The 22,860-nt window shown below is 39.7% G+C and overlaps 1 protein-coding gene and 1 long non-coding RNA gene across 41 annotated transcripts in view; one reads left to right on the forward strand and one right to left on the reverse strand.

Annotated features, from left to right (window-relative positions):
* The first annotated feature begins 9,611 nt into the window (after positions 1-9,611).
* LOC141409038 (uncharacterized) lies at positions 9,612-12,725 on the forward strand. The gene is made up of 3 exons (XR_012427189.1): positions 9,612-9,698; positions 11,785-11,864; positions 12,631-12,725. It is a non-coding gene; the product is annotated as an uncharacterized lncRNA (long non-coding RNA).
* Positions 12,726-17,516: 4,791 nt separating this feature from the next.
* The window catches only part of DTNA (dystrobrevin alpha), a 410,388-nt gene continuing 405,044 nt past the window's right edge, over positions 17,517-22,860 (reverse strand). For 26 of the 40 annotated variants that reach the window (XM_074022611.1, XM_065533928.1, XM_074022610.1 and 23 more), the window contains one exon: positions 17,517-18,613. In XM_074022611.1, coding sequence (XP_073878712.1) covers positions 18,473-18,613 — 141 coding nt within the window. In that variant the 3' untranslated portion in view covers positions 17,517-18,472. Of the gene's footprint in view, positions 21,158-22,860 lie in introns of all 40 variants that reach the window. The other 14 variants (XM_045377700.2, XM_045377698.2, XM_074022599.1 and 11 more) reach the window with 1 other exon arrangement.

The raw sequence follows: 22,860 nt of genomic DNA on the forward strand, positions 1-22,860 counted from the left end.
ATCCACATGAATCCATTGCAGAACTCATGATGAAATTACCGTTTCCCAACCAAGCAGAAACCACTGAACACATCCCTCACCAAACTACCCTGGGGCTTGGTCTGCAGATTCCGAGTGTCATATACCACTGCTCTTTACCTTCAATAAACAAATGCTTCTACAGCAGTGGGCCTTGCTTTCAACCCAAAAGGGACACGAGCCCTGCTTGTGGAGTGAACTCCGCTGGGGTGCGGCAAGGGAGGCTCTGCTCTGAGTCCCAGGAATCTGGCTCAGGAACACCGAGACCATTGTCTTTAGAGGCAACAAAAGGGGTTGTTGAAAAAACCAAGCTTTAATATAAAGCCAAAAATCTGCGCTCATCATTTTGTGTTTCTTTGGCATTGAAATATGGCAGCCACTCTCCGCTCCTGCTGCTGTTTATATTTAAAGGAGGCCTGCAGCCATGGAATGGGAGCCAGCTTTCAATATCTCACTCCTAAAAACAAAAACAAAAAATCCCTCTATCGTTTCTACTCATGCGTCCTTTGACTTCCTGTCTGAACCTTTGGGGCTGGGGAGATGGTGGTGAGTGACAGATCAGCAGGATTCTTCACACCAGAGCCTGAGAACTCTCCCGGACAATTCTTTCATAACCAGATACACATTTGTGTTTACTTGGAGGAGGGGGACAACATTCCTTTGGCATTGGGTCAGATTTTCTTGTCTTCTTACATATGTATATATAGATATATATATGTTTTTCTGGTTCTAATTGGACAATTTCTGTTAAATCTCAGGAACAGTGGAGTGTAATCATTGTGGAGTTTATTTCAGCTTCTTGGCTGGCAGTTACATTGGCCTCTAATCATGAGTGGTGGAGGAACTGCTGCAATTACATAACCTTTACCCTAACTGCCTGAAGAATGACAGCTGAAGGGGAGGAGAAGGTGACGGAGTGGGACTGGTAACCTAGGAGGGGGCAAGGGTCACTACAATGTTAATTGGTGTCTGTAGGTCAGACCCATTTTTCTATGGTGAATAATTTAAAAACAATGTCATTCATTAAATGAACGAATGCCCTTGACTTCTTAAAAGAGGTGAAGGGAATTGATCACAGTAAGTTCTCTGAACATAAAAATTAACTAAGTTTATAGTGCTGGAACTGATGTGTGTGTAATAACAGTGCATTATATTTGAAGGGTGAATTTTATTTCTTCATAGTGCTTTTCATTTATATGATCATAAATTACTGTATATTTATATTTTGGTCATCACCATAAATCTGTAAAGGATTTAGAGCAAGCATCCATACCCTCAATGAGAAGTTTATTGAAAATAAGAAGGTACGTGATTGCCTTGGGTCAAGTAAGCCAGTTTCCTACTGGATGCTTGGTGCCCCTTGATTTTTCAATGTATCATTTAACTTTATGGAATGTTAGTCACCTAGCCAAACTTAATGATTCGACAGTTGTGATACAATCAAACGACTATATGTCATCCAGTGAAAATCTCTATAGCACTCCCTGTTCTTTAATGTACCCAGTTTTAACCTGGAAAAAAAAAATGCCGTGGAAACATCATTGCTGCTTTCTGTGGGTCCAAGTGATGGCACATGGCACATTCCTTTCTATTCCATTTTCTTTTCTGTATCAAAACAGACTTTTTACTTGATTTCAGTGGTCTTTTCTTTAATTCTCTTTTGTATTAGCTTAGGGCAAAGTCTCTTTTGTCCACCAAACCTTAACTTTGAAGGAGTTGCATTTCTTTAGACCAATATTTTGCAGGTTACGACTAAACCCAAATGTCACCTCTTTCCATCCATATTTAAAACGCTCACAATATATGCTCACAATAATGAATCTTCCCAGTCTAAAGTGGTTGCTGGAGTCCCTGGTCTAAGTAATCCACTCCAAATCCTTTCTTGACCACATTTCTAAAGACCCAGTGAAAGCTGATGAACAAAAAGTAATTATAGAATCCTACGAAATTCCGGTGAGCCAACTACCCCTCTGAAGTGTAACTATTCTATGAGTGTTGTGAACCACATTGGTCCATAAAGAAAGAACCTGGAGTGGCTCATGCCTGTAATCCCAGCACTTTGGGAGGCAGGCGGACCACCTGAGGTCAGGAGTTGGAGACCAGCCTGACCAACATGGTGAAGCCCCATCTCTACTAAAAAATACCGAAAAACTAACCAGGAATGTTGGCATGCACCTGTCATCCCAGCTACTCAGGAGGCTGAGACAGGAGAATTGCTTGAACCCAGGCAGCAGAGGTTGCAGTGAGCTGAGATTGTGCCACTGCACTGCAGCCTGGGTGACAGAGCAAGATTCCGTCTCAGAAAAAAAAAAAAAAAAGAAAGAAAAGAAAAAGAAAAAGAAAAAAAAAAAAAGAAAGAACCTAAAGGCTCCTTCTATCTCAAAGGAGTTATCTCAATAAATATTTGTTGATGCTAAACATCATAATGGGAAATGTTTCTCTTTATTCATCTTCCCAAATAGATGTTTTGAGGAATGTTGAATGTAAACATTCGAGGCATTCAGTAAAACTCCAGCTATGAGCACTTCCTGCCTCCAGCCTTTTGTTTGTTTTCCAGTGAGAATGTATAGTAACCCATTTCAAACTCTGGCTTGCATTTTTTGTAGTGAAGGCTCCCCTGGAGCTAGGAATGCCAAGGCAAGAATTAGCCAGATTGTAATCTTTGTGCCTAGCAGTCTGACATCACTTGTAATCTCTGCCAAAATTCCTTTGGAAACAGATGTTCCTAGAGGGGGAATGGTAATCATTTATCCTCTTACATTTGTTCAGTAAATGCTAATTTGTGGAAAATGCAAGGATTTAGGTTATGGTTAGGAACAATTCACTAAGGATATACCTTTTCAGATAGAATAACCATTATTATTCCAAAACATTTTTTCTTCTTTCACAGCATTTCTCATGCTTGAATTCAGGCTTTCCCATCTACTTAGAGTTAGGAACAGTCACACATATGCTTTCCCATGCTCCACCTGAAGTGGCTCCTGTATCAAACGTAGGTGAGTAATTTACATATCACTAGCCTAGCATACAATATAAACTTTAAGCCCTCTTCCTTGTGATTTGTAGATTATCTCTTTCATCCAAAAAAGTGGAATGATAATATGAAACTCCAAAAAGGATCATTTTTTTGATGACTGACTTATAAACAAGGAAAACTCTGGGTCTCATATCATTACTGTGACCACAAGGTCCTTGGGCCACTATAATGAATGGATGTATATTGATATATGTATCAGAAAAATACTCCCTCTGATATAAAAATATCAAGGATTTAGTTTTTTTATTTTTGTATTCAAGGAATACATGCTGTATAGAACATAAAGCTGAGTGAAACTGATGTAAGACCAATTTGTGCTTGCCTCAATCTCTATGCAAAAATTCTTTCTTTATTGGTAGTTACCATTGAACTGAAAGTATTTTCAGTTGAATTTTCAGCTGAATGAAGAATCAGCTACTGGTAAGGATGGAAGTTCATTCAGAGGTGAACTCTTTAGTAACTGCTGAAGCATCTTACCAGGAAGTCTTGGAGAACTTTCATGTAATTTGTTTGTTCTGTAGTTTCTGGATCATCAGAATTTGCTTATTATGTATTTCAAACCCTGAATTATTAAAAAACTAGAAATAAATTATGTTAGGACAAGTTTCCTCCAGAAATTGCAGGATAGAGGCATTCAATAATGTAATATGTGAATCCGACTGTATGTTAGTAACTTTTTCCAGAAATGTTGGGGTGTTACTCTTATTGTGAACAGAAGTCTTTACAGCATTTATTAGTCTTTGATTCAATATGGAAAAATCTCTAAGGGCCAGACTGTATATTCCCTCTGCAGAGTCCAAGCTCACATGTGTCTTTCCTGAGTCAGTTTCAATGCCCCACTGAGTTTCCAGGGGGTGGGATGGGAACAACGCAGTGGTGAAAACAGGGCTGCATCTCAGCCCTTCTGTCTAAACTCATGTCTGAATAATTTGATTCTGTTCTTACGTGAACTAAATGATGTCTTTCCTTCAAGAGAATGGGAGGGCAAGTTAATGATCTAGTCAAAATTTTGGAGGTGGTCTCAAGAGTAAATTGATTCTCATAGCCAATCACTGTCTTTAAAAAAATCTCAATATCAGTTATTTAGATTCAACTTCATTTTAATGGACTTTACTATCTAGATGTGTAAAAAACTCGAATCCTTAGGTTATCTCATTTTAGAAACACCAAAGTAAATCCACAGGTGTTCTCATTTTAGATACCTTCAAGTGAATTCTGCAACTAATGCATTCCAGCAAGACATCAGAATGAAATCTTTCTAAAAACTAAGCTTTTGATAAAAAAGATATGTTCGTGGTAGAATAAAAAAAAATTTTTATTTTGTCCTCAAAATGTCCCACTCTAGATTAACAACTTACATGCTGTATGATGCAGAATTCAGCTGAGAATTGTTACCTGCTGGAGTGCTCGAACATCTCTGTTTTCTAGGGTGACCAATGTTTTGATCTGACGGGAACTGAGGATTTCTCAGGACTTGGGGCTTTCAGTGCTAAACTGGATCAATGTGAGGCAAGCTGCTGAGTCACTTTCTGAGAAAGTTCTGGCTCTGTTGTCAGATATTTTTGTAGCTCAGGGGTCAGAATACAAATCAGCGTCTCTACTTCTTAAAACAAGCATCACTTCCACCTAATTTTAGAGCACATGGGTTGCCGCATCAACCTCCTGCTTCTAGTGCTTATCAGGATCTGATCCAAATAGACTTTCCTCTATTCCAAAGCTTTCATGAAAGATCCTGACTGTAGCCCGGGGAATACTTTGTCCTCCTTATTTTCTTCATTTCTTCTATAATTTTTGCTCAATCACTTTGCATCAGGCATTGGGTTATGTGATGTTTCCAATGAGGGCAGATACTGCCTACCACAGGGTTAGAATCTGATAAGGCAAATGAGTGAACAAGCACTATTAACAAAGCTTTGTCCCTTCATCAGGCCTGGTCAAATCAGGCCAAAGCTATGGTCCTAGGATAAATTCTGTCAGCTTTGTACAACTCACCTTCACAGATTTGCAATTTAGCCTTCTGCTAAGTGGTCGTATGAAGAAGAACGACTTTATGCTTTTTCAGAAAAAAAATTGAGAACTATCCCTTACACAGTTCAATATTCATTAAACAGAGATCTGTATAACACAGTCAGCTCTTCGTATCTGTGGGTTCTACATCCACAGATTCAACCAGCCATAGATAACAAATATTCAGGAAAAAAAAAAAACAATAAAAAAATACAAATTTTAAGAAATATGGTAAAACAACTATTTGTATAGCATTTACATTGTATGAGTGTTACAAGTAATCTAGAGATGATTTAAACTATATAGGAGGATGTGCATAAGTTCTATGCAAATACTACATTATTTTACATCAGAGACTTGAGCACCCAGGGATTTTGGTATCAGTTGGTGGGTTGGTTCCTGCAACCTATCCTTGGTGGATAGTGAGGGACAATTCAGAGAGTTCATGGCTGGAAAATCATCTGCAGTTGAACAAATATGCTTCCTTGTGGTGGACAGTGAGAGCCAGGAAATGAAGATAAGTTTGACACGCAGTTTTCAGTATCTTTTCTTAGCCTTGATTTAGTTTTCCGGTAAAATGATATTCTCATTTTTATAGTGTTAAAATATTTTAATCTCTCTCCATCAAGGGCTCTCTTTGCAACAGAGGGAGAATATTTCTTTTCTTCCATATACTAACCCCTTCAAAGACAGCATTCTTTTTCTATTTAAGGCTATAAAGGGGTCAAGCATGGTAGCTAACACCTGTAATCCCAGCACTTTGGGAGGCCAATGTGGGTGGATTGCTTGAGCCCTGGAGTTTGAGACCAGCCTGGGTAACATGGTGAAACCCTATCTCTACAAAAAATACAAAAATTAGCCAGGTATGGTGGCTCACACTTGTGGTCCTAGCTACTTGGGAGGCTGAGGCAGGAGGATCACCTGAGACTTGGAGGTCAAGCTGCAGTGAGCTGAGATTGTGCCACTGTACTCCACTGTGCGACAGAATGAGACCCTCTCTCAGTAAATAAATAAATAAATAAATAAATAAATAAATAAATAAATACTAGCTGGGCATGGTGGCACATGCCTGTAGTCCCACCTCCTTGGGAAGCTGAGGTAGGAGGATTGCTTGAGCCCAGAAGATAGAAGCTGCAATGAGCTATGATTGCACCACTGCACTCCAGCCTAGGTGACAGAGTGAGAACCTGTCTCAAATAAAATAAAATAAAATAAAAAAATTAAAAAAAAGACTATAAAGTATTTTGGTTTTCAGAGGACCATTGTTCTGAAATTGACTATGAATCAGAAAAAGTTCTTGCCCTAAGCTTCTCTAGTGTTCTACAACCAGGACCGCCCTCTTACTCCTGACTTTTGCCAATGAAATCTTAGGGGAAGGTTTTGAGACTCTGTGGTTCTTAGTGTACATCACAGCATTGCTGCAGAGTCTGATGTCTTAGAAAAACATTTGGTACTGAAAATATCTCTTCACCTTTCCCTAGTCTTCCAGTTCTCTTTTACTAGCACAAATAGTGTTTAAAACAAAAATTTTCATATTTAATACGTGTTGCTAGGGCGACCAGAAGACAGCAGCAGGAATTAAACCGAAGCCAAGAAACTGAGCACAGTTCCTTGGGCAAATCTTAATCTTGGCTGATGCCATATCTGGTGGGGGCGAGCTGAAGTCTACTTCCCTGTGCATAGAGAGAGAAACCTGCTTTTGAAACTCCTTCCAGAAGCATACCATCTTTTCATAAGTGGGAAATGTCTTGCGTTTTGCCTTCTGTTTCTTGTTTGATGGCATGCCTGGTCTTCTTTCCTATTTTTACCTTGTCTGCAGATTTTTCTACCACAAAGAGAGTTCACAGATAATTATCCACTCTTCTGCCTAGTGAACAAAAGGAAGCATAATCTGGACTAACTAGAGGTTGAGTATCCCAGGTTCTTCTCAGTTTATGGTTGGCTGAGCTACATTTATTGAACACCTGTTGTAAATAACCATCACGAAGATGAAGCCATGTAGGTTCCAGTTGTGGTTTCCCCATGGAGTGTTCCGGGCAAATCACTCTGTGATTCTGTTTTCTGTATCATTAAAAGAAGAGAATATTACCAACTTCCTAAAATGGGTATTGTGATGATTAAATGGAAAGAAAATAGGTTTTGTGGAAATTGTAAATGTTACCTTAACACTACACCAATGTTAGTTATTTTTTCTCAGTATCTGAAATTTGAGAGGAAAGAATAAAAGAGAGAAATGAAGAACAAGAGGAAGAGAAGGAAGAAGAGAGGGTGTGTGGATTTTTTACCTTGAGATGCTTATACATGCATGGCAGAGAAACAAAAACAAATGACATGAAATGATGCTGTGAGTTGGGAAATTTTATACATTTAGTTGGCTCTGCTGATTGTTCTAATTACCAGTTCATATGGTTTCGCTGCATGCCCACCCAAATCTCATCCTGAATTGTAGTTCCCATAAGCCCCACGTGTCATGGGAGGGATCCAGTAGGAGGTAATTGAATCATGGAATTGGTTTCCCTGATGCTATTCTCGTGATAATGAGAAAGTTCTCACAATATCTGGTGGTTTTATAAGGGGCTTCCCACTTCGCTCATTTCTCATTCTTTTCTCTCCTTTTGCTATGTGAAGAAGGACATGTTTGCTTTTCCTTCTGCCATGGCTGGAAGTTTCCTGAGGCCTCCCCAGCCATCCTGATCTGTGAGTCAATTAAACTTCTTTCCTTTATAAATTACCTAGTCTTGGATATGTCTTTATTAGCAGTGTGAGAATGAAGTAATACAGTTAATTGGTACTGAGAGTAGAGTGCTGCTATAAGGATACCTGAATGTGGAACACAACTTTGGAACTTGGTAACAGGCAGAGGTCAGAACAGTTTGGAGGGCTCAGAAGTAGGTGGGAAAATTTGGAATTCGTAGAGACTGAAGGGCTCAGAAGACAGGAAGATGGTGGGGAAGTTTGGAACTTCCTAGAGACTTGTTGAATGGCTTTGACCAAAATGCTATAGTGATATGGAAAATGAAGTCGACTGAGGTGGTCTCGATTGGAGATGGGAAACTTGTTGGGAACTGGAATAAAGGTCACTCTTGCCATGCAAAGAGACTGGTGGCATTTTGCCCCTGCCTCAGAAATCTGTGGAACTCTGAACGTGAGAGAGGTGATTTAGGGTATCTGGCAAAAAAACATTTGTAAGTGGCAAAGCATTCAAGAGGAAGAAGAGCATAAAGGTTTGAAAATTTGCAGCCTGACTATTGTGATAGAAAAGAAAACCCCATTTTCTGTGGAGAAATTCAAGCAGGATGCAGATATTCGCAAAGATAACAAGGAGCCTAATGTTAATCACCAAGACAATAGGGAAAATGTCTCCAAGGCATGTCAGGCACCTTCACAGCAGCCTCTCCCATCATAGGCCTGGAGGCCTAGGAAGGAAAAGTGGTTTCCTAGGCCAGGTCTAGGGCCTTCCTGCTGTGTGCAGCTTTGGGACTTGGTGTCTTGCATCTCAGCTACTGTAGCTATGGCTAACAGGGGCCAATGTACATCTCAGGCCATTGCTTCATAGGGTACAAGCCCCAGGCCTTTGCAGTTTCCATGTGGTGTTGAGCCTGTGGGCACACATAAGTCGAGAATTGAGGTTTGGGAACCTCTGCCTAGATTTCAGAGGATGTATGGAAACACCTGGATATCTAGGCAGAAGTTTGTTGCAGGGGTGGAGCCTTTATGGAGACCCTCTGCTAGGGCAGTGTTGAAGGGAAATGCAGGGTTGGAGCCCTACACAGAGTCTCTACTGGAGCACTGTCTAGTGGAGCTGTGAGAAGAGGGCCACAGTCCTCCAGACCCCAGAATGGTAGAGCCACTGACAGCTTGCACTGTGCACCTGGAAAAGCTTCAGACACTCTATGCTAGCTGGGATGGGACTATACCCTGCAGAGCCACAGTGGTGGAGCTGCCCGGGGCTGTGGGAGCCCACCTCTTGTATCACTGTGACCTGTATGTGAGATATGGAGTCATAGGAGATCATATTGGAATTTTAAGTTTTAATGACTGCCCTATTCGATTTTGGACTTGCATGGGGCCTGTAGCCCCTTTGTTTTGTCCAATTTCTCCCCTTTGGAATGGGCATATTTACCTAATGCCTGTACCCCCATTGTATCTAGGAAGTAACTAACTTGCTTTTGATTTTACAGACTCATAGGCAGAAAGGACTTGCTTTATCTCAGATGAGACTTTGGACTTGGACTTTTGAGACCATACTGGAATGAGTTAAGACTTTGGGGGACTATTGGAAGGACATGATTATGTTCTGAATTGTGAGGACATGAGATTTGGGAGGGGCCAGGGGCAGAGTGATATGATTTGGCTGTGTCCCCACCCAAATCTCATCTTGAATTATAGTTCCCATAATCCCCACATGTCATGGGAGGGATCTGGTAGGAGGTAATTGAATCATGGGGGTGATTTCCCCCACACTTTTCTTGTGATAGTGAGTGAGTTCTCAGGAGATCTGATGGTTTTATAAGGGGCTTCCCCAACACTTTGTTTTCATTCTTCTGTTGCTTGCTGCCATGTGAAGAAAGAAGTGTTTGCTTCCCCTTCCATCATGGTTGGAAGTTTCCTGAGGCCTCTCCAGTCATACTGAGCTGTGAGTCAATTAAACCTCTTTCCTTTGTAAATTACCCAGTTTTCAGATATGTCTTCGTTAGCTGCATGAGAATAGACTAATATACCAGTCAAGTGTTTGCCTCAAAATAACCCTAAACATTATGGTACTCGCTGGAAGGACATTTATTTTGTTATGAAGAAAAAAAAGAGGCAAGATAGTTCAGAAAATAAGAGTGGCAATCTGGTATGTTTTACAAAAGGATCTAATACACCCAAATTTTCTATCATATGGAATAGCAATTTCACCTCAAAAAAACTCATCTCCTTTTTATTTAATTCAAATAGCTAAAATTTAAAAATACCAGTTTGTTTAAAAACATTGCACATTTAACTCTTACAATTTTTGAGACAAACATGTTACTTTTACACTTTAATACTTCAGTTGTAAAAATAGTTCATGTTTACTTTAGAATATGCAGAAAATATAGATGAAGAAAGAATGTTTTAAAAATTTATCCAAAGTCCTTTACCCAGGAACAATCACTGTTAATACCTTAAAATATTTTCCACCATTTTTTTATATTTATAAATCAAAATTGTATTCACATGGCATAAAATGTTTTCATTCTCCCCAAATTTCCTTTCTCAGAAACAACTAATTACCTCATCTCTAAATAACATATTTATGTTTCTTCTTGTTTTATAAATTTTAGGCATTGTCTATGGACTTCCCATTATGGAAAATGGCAGAGAAGTTAGCTTTGCCCCTCTACCATGTATGTGTATCATCTCCCATCTTCTCCATAGAGATTTTGGTTGATTAACATGCCGTGCTTACATTATTATATTGCATATGCTATTTGGAGATGACATTCAAAGCTGAGCTATATGGCTTACTATGATTAGTCTTTTTTCTATCTTTCTCTTTTTTTTTTTTTTTTTTTTGAGATGTAGTTTCACTCTTGTTGCCCAGGCTGGATTGCAATGGTGATCTTGGCTCACTTTAACCTCCGCCTCCCAGGTTCAAGCGATTCTCCTGCCTCAGCCTCCCAAGTAGCTGGGATTACAGGTGCCTGCCACCATGCCAGGCTAATTTTTTGTATTTTTAGTAGAGACAGGGTTTCGCCATGTTGCCCAGGCTAGTCTGGAATTCCTGGCCTCAGGTGATCTGCCCACCTTGGCCTCCCAAAGTGTTGAGATTACAGACGTGAGCCACTGCACTGGGCCTTATTAGTTTTCTTGAACAATTTGGGGATGAATAATTACCTAGTTTTTCTTTTTTAGTTATTTTCTAAATGTAAATAAGGGTTAAGGCAGGTTTTTCTCAGTATGACCATCATACAATTTTGGGAATCTGCTAAGAAATGCAATTGCAAATTTTCAAAAAGTGAAAGGAACTTGGATCCCTAAATCAATACTTGGAGGAGAGCTGCCTACTAATCAGGAACTCCCATTTTGGGGTTTAAGCCATTGTTCTATGCGGGTTTGATTTTGTAACAGCTGAGATTATCTTATTTAATTTCTGCACCATAGACCACTTTTCTTCTAGGGTTTTTTCTTTTTTTTTTTTTTTTTTGTCTCTTTGTCTTGGTCTCTAACATTTATGTGAAAGGATCTACTCAAATATCTGGTTATACTTGATTGTCTGCTCCTGTTTAAGAGTGGGGGTCTAAGTAGCTGATTTGTAGTCTTAGCATATGAGTGGAGCTGATTGAACACGAGCTTTGCTTTGGGGTGCTTTGCTTGGGCCCATGTCAGTATGTCTAGGGCTTTTCTTTTGGATTGGTCAGATGCCCCAAAGAAGGCTCTTTCATCTCTGATCTGAAGGTAAAGGCCTGACTGCCAGCGTTCTGTGTGTTGAGAAAGGTGGCTGGAGGGTCTCAGAATTTACAATGTATAGGATTACAAAATTCCCATGTGTTTGTACGATACTCATCCTTCCGTTAGGCCTGGTATCCTCTAGAGTAGACCAGACCCCTCTATCTTGCCCTCTCTGTAGTATGAACCTCCTGTTTTCACTTGAGTGGGAGAAGGACAGTCACCCAGTGGGGTGAAGAAGAGAAGAGGATCTAGGATTTGTTTCCTCAGGAGCTTTCAACAAACTCTGTTGTGTGTCCCATTTTCAGAGGTACCTGGTGCCAATTCCTGAGACTTGAGGATTCTGGTTGGTTCTCAGCACAGGAGTCGGCCTGCTCTGATTTGCTAGGTTAGTGACCATGAGCTCATTTGCTTTCCAGTTTCCAAAATGTTATTTCCTCTTCCATTTTCTCCAAATGTGTGCCTTTTAAATATATTATCCAGAAGCTCCTACTCTTTTTTCTGTGCATATTTCTACATAGTTGAATGTTTCATATAATTTTTTTAAATCCCACTTTAATGATTGTTCATAGCAGACACAAGTGTTTGATCCTGTTATTAAGTTCTTCAGTCATTTATAGAGCAGCTTTATCAAGATTCAGTTCACACATCATACAATTCATCTATTTAAAGTGTACAAATTAGTGATTTTTTGTAGCATATTCACAGTTGTGCAACCATTAACATAATCAATTTAAAAATATTTTCATCCTCCCCCAGAAAGAAACCCCATATTCACCAGCAGTCATTCTTCCTTTCTCCACAACACTAAGCAGACACTAATCTACTTGCCTCTGTGGATATGAATATGCATGTTCTGGACACTTCATGTAAATGGAATGATACAATATGTGGTCTCTTTTGACTGATTTATTTTACCTAGCATAGTCTTTTAAAGGCTTATCCATGTTGTTTCATGTATCAGCATGTCATTCCTTTTTTTTTTTTAATATGGAGTCTCACTCTGTCACCCAGGCTGGAGTGCAGTGGTGTGATCTCGGCTTACTGCCATTTCCGCCTCCTGGGTTTAAATGATTCTCCTGTTTCATCTTCTTAAGTAGCTGGGATTACAGATGTGTGCCACCACACCCGGCTAATTTTTTGTATTTTTGTAGAGACGGGGTTTTGCCATGTTGGCCAGGCTGGTCTCAAACTCCTGACCTCAAGTGATCTGCCTGCCTTTGCCTCTCAAAGTGCTGGGATTACAGGTATGAGCTACTGCACCCTGCCCATTTCATTCCTTTTTATCATCAAATAATTATTTCATTGCATGTTTATACCAAATTCTGTTTATCCATTCATCAGTTGATGGACATTTGAATTGTTTTCACTCTTTTCGCTATTATGAATAAATGCTGGTATAAATATTTATGTACATATTTCTGTGTATACATGTTTTCATTTTCATAGGAGTAGAATTGTTGGGTCATATGGTAACTCTATGCTTAACATTTTTCGGAATCGTCAGACTATTTTCCAAAGTGGTTCCATCATTATACATTCTCACCAGTTCATAACCATTTTAATGTCTATGCATACATATTTATATGCTGCAAAATATTGCATTGTTTAGATATACCATGATTCAGTTAACTATTTTCTGTTGTCAGATTTTTAAGTATTTATGTTTGTGTCTAACAAGTTTAATGTCTTTGAAAGTCCATGATGTGGTGCTATTGAGTTGTAAAGCATGAACGTTTTTGAATCTCTCTTCTACCTCCTTCATTGCCCAACCCCTCTGCCTGACTACCCCACCATACACAATCTTTCACAGGTGCATATTTTTAGTAGCAGATATTCCACTTTCCCTAGCATTGACTGACTTTGCTCATTTAATAGGTTTTTAAACAGGTATAACACAGTTTTAAATTCCAGTCATTTTATTCCTAAATAGGCTGAATATATTTTTTCATATTTATCTTTGAGGTAATTTACTTTTGTGTGAATTTTCTGAAAACAAAAAACTATCACCTTCATTTTATAAATAAGGGTCACAAGCTTCAGAAGGGAAAAAGGGAAAGGAAATGAAGTTGTTGATCTTCCATCATGTTCTGGAACCTTGCTAGGTGCTTTGTATGTACCTTTTCACTTAATTTATCTCTGAAAGTAACCAATAGGTAAGATTAAACAAACACATATTGCCATAAAGTGGCACAGTCATTTTTTAAAGTTTATTTTTACACATCAAAGAGGAGGGGAGGGTTTTATAACTTAGCCTTTCTTCCTCTGAAAATAATGGAGGCAGATGAAATTGCGGAAGTCATAAAAGAAAGGCTCCTCTTCCAAAAATAATGATTACATATATCCTTTTCACTAAAAAGCTATTTAGAGAGTCAATAGGGAAATATTTTCTATATCAACTTGGTTGTTAGAAGCCTATCAACAATATGTAGATTGTCAGCACTATCTTTGTGGATTGATCTCACCAAATGGAAACTAGGAAAAGGAGCAGGCTTGCGAGGGTGTGTGGAGATGGAAATCAGAATCAACTCTGTGGATTTATTATAGTACTCAACTCCCTTGAGGCTTTTAGAGGAAAAGCAAACATGACTTTTCACTCAGTGTTCCTGAAGATTTCATTAAGAACATAGGAGTTCTTCAAGCTTTAAAATAGCAAAGAGATTCTTTGAACATGATTAAATCAATTCAAGTCAATACTCATGTGACAGGTTAATTCCCTGTTCTTATCTTACTTGACTTATCTGCTGCATCAACACAGCTGATCACCACCATAGCTCCTGATTTTATTCCTACATTTCTGACCATTCCGTTTCAGTCTCTTTTATTATCTCCGTAGTGATGATGTCAAGATTTTTAGCACCAGTTCAGACTTTCCTCCTGAATTTCAAGCCTGTATTTCCAGTACTCCTCCCTCTTTTCACTTGAATGTTTAATAGGCATCTCGAAGGTATTATGTCCAGAAATTAGCTCCTGAAATTATACCCACGCAAATTCTGCTCTTTCTAGTGTTCTTGGTCTTAGTAGTTTAACTTAATTCTCCCAGTTATTTGGGCTCTCAGACTACTTTATTATCCTTATTTCTTCTCTTTCTCTCACAGACATCCAATCTACCCACAAAATCTGTTGGTTGGACCCTCAAAACATATTTAAAATATAACCATTTTTACTCTACCCTTAGTCTAAACTATCATTATTTCTTTTTGTTTGGATTATTGCGATGATGTCCTAACCAATCTCCCTGAAAAATTGTGAAATTTATTTCTATATTTCCAACAGGCACAATGAACTCTAGGTAGAATAAATTCAGTGAGGTCCACATCAAGACACATTGTAATCAAACTGTTGAATGTCAAAGACAGACAATCTTGAAAGCAACAAGAAAGTAGCAACTATCATGTACAAGGGAATCTTAGTAAGATGAACAGTTGGCTATTTATCAGGAACTATGGAAGCCAGAAAACAGTGGACATATTTAAATTGCTGAAAGAAAAAATCTATCAACCAAGAATTCTATATCTGGCAAAATTGTCTTTCAAAAGTGAGGGAGAAATTAAGATATTCCCAAACAAACAAAAGCTGGGGGAGTTCACTGCAAGTAGACCTGCCCTGAAAGAAATGCTACAAGGTGTCCTCAAGTTGAAATGAAAGGACACTAAATGGTAAATTGCAGCTGTATGAAGAAATAAAGATCTACAGTAAAGGTAACTACATGGGCAAATATAAAAGCAAGTATTATTGTGTAGTATAATGGAGAATATATGTGGTCTTTCTGGTCTTTGTACCTGGCTCCTGGCACAGAGCTTCAAAAGCCCTTGGAATTACCTGAGTGACAAGAGTATATCTTTTATGCTAATGAGGTGAATCTCTGTAGGCTCCTAGATAGCTTCAGAATGGGGACTGGTCACCGGAAAGATCAACCACATGATTAGATGATGGCAACATCTGGGAAGGGTATCTTTATGTTCTATATACAGGAATCCTCAAAGTCCAGGTGATGCTAGTTCTGTTGGTCACTGGACTGTATTTTGAGCAGCAAAGAAATAACATTTGTTAAAACTGGTCAGACCATATCACCTGAAGCGCTTATTAAAAATACCGTCCAGATTACCTGACCCTACTCTACATCTGCCAAATCAGAATTAATCAACTTCTCAGGAGGCTTTCATAATTCAATAAATTTGGGAAATGCTGAGGTAGGGCAGAGCTAAATGTGGCGCCTAAGAGATGAAGTGGTGAGTCATTGAAATACAGCCCAAAGGGGTGTGGACAGGAGCTGCTGGACATGCCCTTGGCTCTCACCTTCAAAGGGAAGTGAGTGGACTGTGTGAGTTCCCTCTCGTGATTATCTCAAGTCAGTATTTGCCTTTGTAATTGATGGAGAACCTCTTTTTTTTTTTCTTTTTTTTTTTTTTGAGATGGAGTCTTGCTCTGTTGCCCAGGCTGGAGTGCAGTGGCCGGATCTCAGCTCACTGCAAGCTCCGCCTCCCAGGTTTACACCATTCTCCTGCCTCAGCCTCCCGAGTAGCTGGGACTACAGGTGCCTGCCACCTCGCCTGGCTAGATTTTGTATTTTTTAGTAGAGACGGGGTTTCACCGTGTTAGCCAGGTTGGTCTCGATCTCCTGACCTCGTGATCCACCCGTCTCGGCCTCCCAAAGGATGGAGAACTTCTTTTTTTTTTTTTTTTTTGAGACGGAGTCTTGCTCTGTCACCCAGGCTGGAGTGCAGTGGCCGGATCTCAGCTCACTGCAAGCTCCTCCTCTCGGGTTCACGCCATTCTCCTGCCTCAGCCTCCCGAGTAGCTGGGACTACAGGCACCCGCCACTTCGCCCGGCTAGTTTTTTGTATTTTTAGTAGAGACGGGGTTTCACCTATGTTAACCAGGATGGTCTCGATCTCCTGACCTCGTGATCCCCCCGTCTCGGCCTCCCAAAGTGCTGGGATTACAGGCTTGAGCCACCGCGCCTGGCCAGGATGGAGAACTTCTTAATTTCTCTTTCTAGTGCCTCTAGAGTGTTGACAGCTGTTTCCATGGACTTCAAATCAATCCAACCCTGTGAGCACAGACTTTCAGCACCACAGAGTCAGATTTCCCAAAAATGCTATTCTTGAAGGGTGGAGCCAGACTCACAGGTCCTGTAAAGAAAACAGATCTTTGAGCAAGTGAAACACCCAACCTTCCATTGCATGGGACTCACAGAGGTTCTGAGGGAGAGATGTGAATGGAAGGAGTGATTATCACTGTGGACTCTATTTCTTCCATCTGTGCATGCAAGATTTATATCTGTATGTGTTTGTTTTAAAGTTTTATTGAGGTATAATTGATATACAATAATCTGTACCTATTTAATATATACAATTGGATGAGTTTGGACATACATATACCTGGGAAACCATCACCATAATTAAGGTAATAGACATAGCCATCACCTCCAAAAGTTTCTTTGTGTCCCTTTGTGGTTTGTTTCTGAGATAAGAACACTTAACATGTGGACTCTTGACACTCTCCTTGGATCTCTTAATTTGATTGCTGTTGCTGTCACCACATTGACCTCCTAGGCCTGCTGATCCTCCTTTATCACTAGCTCTAGAAAAAAAACAAACCAAACACCACAAATTCATTTATTCAGTAATTCAACAAAAAAACCATTGAGCACTTAATATTTGCAGAATACACGGCTAGATGCAGAGGATTCAAAGAATTGAGTGAAGTCACATAAAGTGTTAAGAACAGTGTGTGATACAAACATGAAATGTTAGCTGTTAGAATTTCAAACTCACTTCCATATCAATTATAATAAGGATTTCCATCAACAGCAGAATAGTATTTCTATCAGATACTCGCAGATGCTAATAAAACAGTAGAATGGTTAAAAACCATGTGTCCCCCAAGGCAAGAGAAGGTGAGCTATTTTGCCTCAGTGGCTCAATATTCCATCAATGGGTCCTGCTTTAAACTGCAAGTACTTACCTGCCTTCCTTCTTTCCCAGGTTGCTTTAGGAAAGATTCATTGAAACAAAGGAATAAAACACCCAAGATATAGTGTTTTTAAAAACATTTTTTAATGAAGAAATAATTCCACTCCAAAATATAGACACACAATTAAATAGTTTAATCACTTCAAAATATAACATGTCCCCAGGAGGTTCCAACACACACACACATACACACAAAACAATACTTAACAGCAATACAAAAATCCATACAATAGTAGGTTTTTTTTTACAATACCAATGAATATTGTGAAATCTTTAGTGTCTCTGAATTATTTCAAATGGTGTCAAATTGCAGTAGTCATAATTAAAAATGTCTTACAGTTAATTCGCCTCAAGATGTAACACTTCTGATTTTTTTTTTCTCTTTTTGGTTCAAAAGTAAAAATGCCCTTTCTTCTAAGGACAGTGGAGTTCTCACTTGTGGCTCCTGGTGTGGAATCGAACCAAGGTGAATGCAGCAACCAAAGGTTGCTGGATTTACAAGATCTATCTATAGTTAACAGCCAAGAACTAATAAGGGTGGACAAAGATGATCAAAATAAAAGCAGACATCAGTGCTAAATTATGATGCAACAGTTTGGCTCATGCATATAAGAAAATACATAGTATATCACAACAAAGGCCACACACTCTTAATGCAATTCAGTTCACATTACTACTTACAAATGAACCTTCCCTGCCTTATAGTAGATCATTCGAGAATCCATTTTTCACAATCTCCAGCACAACTCCCTCTGACCAACCAAACTTACCCCGACTTCCGTCCTGACCAACCACAACTGTTTCCTGAATCCCATGCAGTAGATTTCACCTTCCTCCCCTCCTCCATTAACATGGCGCTGTGGGGGAGGGTTGGCTGTGTTAGACCAGTGCTTATTAATAGGCTACCAGCTCTGATGGAGATGGATGTGCAATTCATTGTGGAACAAGAAAGAAACAACCCCCACAAGATGTAGTTGTATCTAATGGACACGACAAGTGAAACCTGCTGGGTTTGCACTTAGAACAGGCCCCAAAAGTAAATCTGGAGAGCCAAGGAAAGAAACCCACCAAAAAACACAAAACCCCAAAATAACACACGCCATTTTGTCTCGGTTACAGGACAGGGGTGCTTGAGTCTGGTCTCAGTGCTGACGTGGAGCTAAGAGAAAGAAAAGGTGGCTGGTTAGTCAGAAATTGGTCATTGGCGGCAGTTTCCAGAGTCCTTGCAATGGCTTTATATGATGGTATCAACAACCATGTGATGGAGTTGGTTGGCAATGAAATAGCTATGACAACGGGGAAGGTTATCAGCAGAACAGTTCAAATCTTAGACGAACATTTTGATGTAGAAACACAAAGAAACAACATATGCCAGCTCGGTCCAGTCAGTGGTGGAGTGCCACGTGCAGGATTTAAGTTCTGAGTTCAAGAACTACCTGGCTATGATTTCGAGCTGACAGCATTATAGGTAGCTGGGATGTAGTGGTTTTCAGTACTGAGTATGAGGCACCAGTGGCCACCTGCTCCATCTAGAGAGGTATGGGTTCACAGAGGATGGGCAGTGGAAAAGAGATGAACATTAAGACACCCCAACAAAACCCGCAATAAAAATCAATCTGTGCAAAGAAATCTGAGAACTGTGCAGTTGTGCCACTTTGGTGTCAGCCTGTGCTTAGGGACATTTTTCAGGCGGGTTCTCTGGAGAGATGTATGATTAAGTACGTCAAGGGACAGGATGGGCCTCTCACTAATGCCAATCGAGTGCTTTATCCCCAAGGCAAGTGATTTGGTTTCAAAGGGCAGCCAAGGAGATGATGTCTGACCAAACGCAGACATGTGAACATCGTACAGCCGCCCTCTGCAGAGGGGGCATGAAGATGTCAGGACTCGGCTGGGCATCCACCAACTACGAACTTTTTATGTGGGTTTGGAGAAGGTTTTTGCCAGTCCCAGAAGCAAAAGTGAGTCACAGAACCTTTCTTGCTTATTCTGAATAAGGCCTTTTCAGAGACTTTATTATACGAACTTCATTCTAAAGCAGTAGTTCTCAACCTTTAGCGAGCATCAGAATCACCTAGAGGGTTGATTAAAACAGATTTCTGGACCCACCCCCAGAGCTTCTGAGTCAGTAGGCCTGAGGTGGGACTTTAGAATTAGTATTTCGGAGACCTTCCTAAGTGTTGCAGATGCTGCTGGTCCGGGGGACACACTTTGAGAATTATTCTAAAATGTTCTCTCCTTTCTTTTAAAGGAGAGACAGGAATTCCAGAGAAACTGCTAATTTAAGCCTAATGTGTTGAATATGTCGCAGGCTTTTTAAAAACATCAAATCTTGAAGCAATTAGAAGATTACTTTTTCATTTTCCCCAGAATTGAATTCCCAAAGGAGGTCTTTAGGGCCCTCTAAAGAGGGTCCTTAGAAAAGACTATCCCAGTCTTTTATCCTCTTGTCTTTGATAGTTCTGTTGCACTTCAGCTTTTCACTGAGTGCAAAATCCCAACTCAACTTAGAAGAGCCTGTCTCCTTTCACATGACCACAGAAGGCTACATGCAGAACACCAGGTGGCCAGCTAAGGCAATCAACATTCAGAAATAAAAGGAGAGCGAACGTTTGCAAGCGCACTTTAAGCCTGTACATTTAAAGCTGAAGGCCTCCAAACAACTTGATAGGGGAACTTGTGAACGAGCAGTGCTGTTAAAGACATGCTTCCTAAAGTCAAAACGAGAGGAACAAGACCATGGAAGAGCAGAGATAACTTTAGTCCGTTTGGGGGATCTTATGGCACCTGTGGTTTATAAACAGCTTTAGTAACGAGTATTTCAAAACATAGTTCACAGTTTTTAAGAAGATCTGTGCTGATTTTTAAAAACTAGATTCTATATAATTTGAATGTTGCCTTTTTTGAATATGGTATCTATTTGGAAAAAAATATTTACACTAAATTCTATGGCTGATTTGTTAGAGTATCTTGAAAGAAAACAACCCCAAGTTGGAAAGAGGCCCCAAAGAATAGATTATTCCTGGTGTGTTTGGTTCAAGTCACTGCTCACAGAGACTTGGAGTCAACTACAGACCGTGCAGGCCAAGGACCCTTCTTGGCTTCCAGGCTCTGAGTTTGTACACTCAGGAACCAAATTCTTCAGGGTTAGTGAATGATTGCAAGTGGTTGTTTTTTTCCAATTGCTGTGAAAAAAAATGTACAGTGTATAATAAACTGTTTTGCTAAAATCCAAACAATTCAGAAATCAAACGTCTAGCTATAAACAGTATTAATATTGTCATTGTAAACTGAACAGGTTCAATATCATGTGCAAAGGTTTAAAATGCTTGTTAATACTGCCATTGTGTATAACAGCAGCATGGGTTTTCAGCCTGTGTTTGTTTGCTTTTTAACCAGAGATGAACCATGTTACAGAGGATGTAGCTGATAAGTTAACTTTGAACAAAAGTCTTTTTTTTTTTTCCTTCTCGAAACACACACCTATGCACTAAAAATCTTAGAACAAAAAGTTAGCTGCACTATAGTCATCAGAACACATCTTTAGGGGTTGGGGGGTTTGTCGGGAGCTGCTGGGTGTGGTGGCTCCTCTCTTCGGTGAGGCTGCTGCCAGGCTGCTGTCTTCCTCCTCTGTGTGGCCACAGGGCTCTCCATCATCACCAGTTTTCATGTTACTTTCATCATCTGTCTGACTATAGCTTGCCTGGGAATAAGGAATGTGTAATTTTTTTTAAAGATGCAAACTGTTTCTAAATTAGGGTTATGAAGCTTAGGATCCCCCCCTTTCCCCAATACAGAAGAAAGCACACATGCGTGCACACACACACACACACACACATGCACACACACACTCCTTTCCTATGACAATCAGGAATTAATGTCCTAGGACACTGTGTGCTATTGCATCTTCTGGAAGAGAGGACAGGAAGTCCTCTATGTGGATCTCTTTCTTAGTGGGTACCGGAGGCGTCTGGAGGGGAAAAGCAACACAAACAGAAATATTTGTGCTGTCCTTTGGACAAAGAGATAAAACCAGTGACCCATCATTAGGATGCCACGTTGGTTTTTAAAAAATCTACTGTGGATGGTCCAATCCTCTATTTTCCATTAGGATGTGAGTGGCCAAGGAGAGTGGTGTACCATGTGGCCAGAGGATGTAACAGGGACAAATTCAATACCTAAGTGGGCCAAAATTGAGTCTTGGAGGACCCTAAGCTGAGTGCCATTATGTATCCTGTTTCTTCAGAAGTGGCTAGTTGAAAACCAATAAGCCAGGTTTTAAACTATTCACTCTTTTTAGTATTGTATGTTGATAAGTGCGTGCTTATTTTCAAATAGGTCTAAAGCTCTTTTTGAGCAGATGTTGCATCTTCTATGTCTCTGGCATTCACCTTCTGCCCCTTCCCCATGCAAGGCTCCCTCTGCCTTCGCGGATGGCTAATGTCAAGCTGATGAACTGGCTTCAGACCCTTGGATAAGAGACACATATACTTTGGGATAATTTCTGGTCTTGCAGTATAGTCAGGAAGTCTAAACAGAAATATTTTAATAAAATAAACAAGTCTAAAATGTACCTGTACTTCTTGGTTACATTAAGAAAGAGTACAATAGGATAGAGCCAGCTGCAAAAATGAAAAGCCACTAGTTTTTGTAACATTCTATCAGGTTTTAAATGAATTTGCCTATGTGGCTGATTGAATGACAGGCTGGTTCTTGTTCAGAGTTCTGTGGAATTCCAGCTAGGTGGACTACAGGATGCAGTAAATGGCAAAGACTACAACTGTCTAATTTTTCACTTCTAAATTTGCAACAGAAGATTTAAAAAATGGCCTAGGAACTTCTAGCGTACTGACATTTTTGGCTTTTAGGTACCAAATGCTACTTTTTATCTGAGTTTAAGGCAAGCACATTTTATTAGACTTTCAAAAATATTTTTCTAAGAACTAGCTACTGATGTTTAAATAATGTGCAGAACAACAATGATCAAATTGCTGAAGCTAAGAGAAAGAAAATGCTATTAAAGGAAAAGGCCTGCCCCTTGGGACTAAGTTTGTTATAACTGGAGTGAATATTTTCAGAAACGGCTCCTGGGAATTTTTTCGTTCTAGTCAAGAGAGCATGTGGCGTGGCACTCTCAAATCCAAGAGAGGCAGAATAGAGAGTGGTCAACGAGCTCCTTCCTCACCGCTCATAAAGTATATAATATGATCATAGCAATTACTCCGTGATTTTCACTTGCTTAATTTTAACCTGAGGACTGAGACAGGATGTCAGTAGCATGTGCACGAGCATGTATTCTTTCTTAATTAGTGTGTCATTTAACAGATATTTGTTCCTTTTTCAAATTATTAATAGCAACCAGCATTGATAGCATTACTGTCCACTACACCATAGACTTATGGGATT

This window comes from Macaca fascicularis, chromosome 18 (assembly GCF_037993035.2).
Source record: "Macaca fascicularis isolate 582-1 chromosome 18, T2T-MFA8v1.1".
NCBI classification, from domain to species: Eukaryota; Metazoa; Chordata; class Mammalia; order Primates; family Cercopithecidae; genus Macaca; species Macaca fascicularis.